Source organism: Orcinus orca, chromosome 3 (assembly GCF_937001465.1).
Source record: "Orcinus orca chromosome 3, mOrcOrc1.1, whole genome shotgun sequence".
NCBI classification, from domain to species: domain Eukaryota; kingdom Metazoa; phylum Chordata; class Mammalia; order Artiodactyla; family Delphinidae; genus Orcinus; species Orcinus orca.
In genome coordinates, this window is record NC_064561.1 from 47696697 (window position 1) to 47698406 (window position 1710).

The 1710-nt window shown below is 36.6% G+C and overlaps 1 protein-coding gene across 1 annotated transcript; it reads right to left on the reverse strand.

Moving 5' to 3' along the window:
* Nucleotides 1–275: 275 nt before the first annotated feature.
* On the reverse strand, nt 276–955 carry LOC125963930 (COMM domain-containing protein 6-like). The gene has a single exon (XM_049707732.1). It carries the CDS (start codon nt 929–931, stop codon nt 674–676), a length of 258 nt encoding a protein of 85 aa, XP_049563689.1. The 5' UTR covers nt 932–955; the 3' UTR covers nt 276–673.
* Between the last annotated feature and the right edge of the window lie 755 nt (nt 956–1710).

A 1710-nucleotide genomic window follows, 5' to 3' on the forward strand; every position in this document is an offset into this window, starting at 1 on the left:
CACTTTCAGTATGTCCTGCCACTTCCTTCTGGCTTGCAGAGTTTCTGCTGAGAGATCAGCTGTTAACCTAATGGGGATTCCCTTGTGTCTTATTTGTTGTTTTTCCCTTGCTGCTTTTAATATGCTTTCTTTGTATTTAACTTTTTTTTTTTTATTTATAGCCAATACTTTATAATAACCATAAATGGAGTATAATCTCTAAAAAGTTTGAATTACCATGTTGTACATCTGAAACTAATATAATATTGTAAATCAACTATACATCAATAAAAAAATGAATGCCAAAAAGGAAGAGTTTGTTTATAAAATGGGTAACATTACCAGTATTTTTTAAAACTATTGGTCTAATACATAAACTTGTGCTGCTTTTAATATCATTCAACTGTTTGTCTGATTTATTTTTCATTAAGATATAATTCACATACCACAGAGTTCTTCACTCTTTAAAGTTTCCAATTCAGTTGCTCTTAGTATATTCACAAAGTGTGCAGCGATCACCACTTTGTAATTCCTGTTTGTCTGATTTTCTTTTTTATTATTTAAAAAAATGGAAAATCAAAAGTATAATTTTCATTCAATAAATATCATTTGATCCTTAGGCAGTTTTGTTGCAGAAAGTAAAGTTCATGATTTTAGAATGATGGTAGCAATTCATCAACAAAGTAATCAGTTTTCACACAGTTTCAATAACTGCAGCAATTTCCTTGAACTGTCTGTAGAAATTCTGAAACTGTGGAATTGTCATTTCGAAGGACTTGCTCTTTACTTGGCCTGAATGTTCTGCCACTTTGAGCATCACTGCAACGTAAGGATACTTAAGTGATCTGCAGCTGTCTGAGCTCACAGCCATACCCAGCTTCCACTGAAAATCTATTAGCTGGTTGGTGACCTTGGCCTTAGCATCCAGCTGTGGCTCGCTACACCCCTCCATAGCAGCGCCCCAGAACCCCACTACCCACTCTGTATTTAACTTTTGACAGTTTGATTAATGTGTGTCTTGGCGTATTTCTCCTTGGATATATCCTGTATGGGACTCTCTGTGCTTCCTGGACTTGATTAACTATTTCCTTTCCCATATTAGGGAAGTTTTCAACTACAATCTCTTCAAATATTTTCTCAGTCCCTTTCTTTTTCTCTTCTTCTTCTGGACCCCCTATAATTCGAAGGTTGGTGCGTTTAATGTTGTCCCAGAGGTCTCTGAGACTGTCCTCAGTTCTTTTCATTATTTTTTCTTTATTCTGCTCTGCAGTAGTTTTTTCCACTATTTTATCTTCCAGGTCACTTATTCGTCCTTCTGCCTCAGTTATTCTGCTTTTGACCCCATCTAGAGTATTTTTCATTTCATTTATTGTGCTGTTCATCGCTGTTTGTTTCATCTTAAGTTCTTCTATGTCCTTGTTAAATGTTTCTTGCATTTTGTCTATTCTATTTCCAAGATTTTGGATCACGTTTACTATCATTATTCTGAATTCTTTTTCAGGTAGACTGCCTATTTCCTCTTCATTTGTTAGGTCTGGTGCGTTTTTTTCTTGCTCCTTCATCTGCGGTGTGTTTTTCTGTCTCCTCATTTTGCTTACCTTACTGTGTTTGGGGTCTCCTTTTTGCAGGCTGTGGGTTCGTAGTTCCTGTTGTTTTTGGTGTCTGTCCCCAGTGGCTAAGGTTGGTTCAGTGGGTTGTGTAGGCTTCTTGGTGGAGGGGACTAGTGCCTGT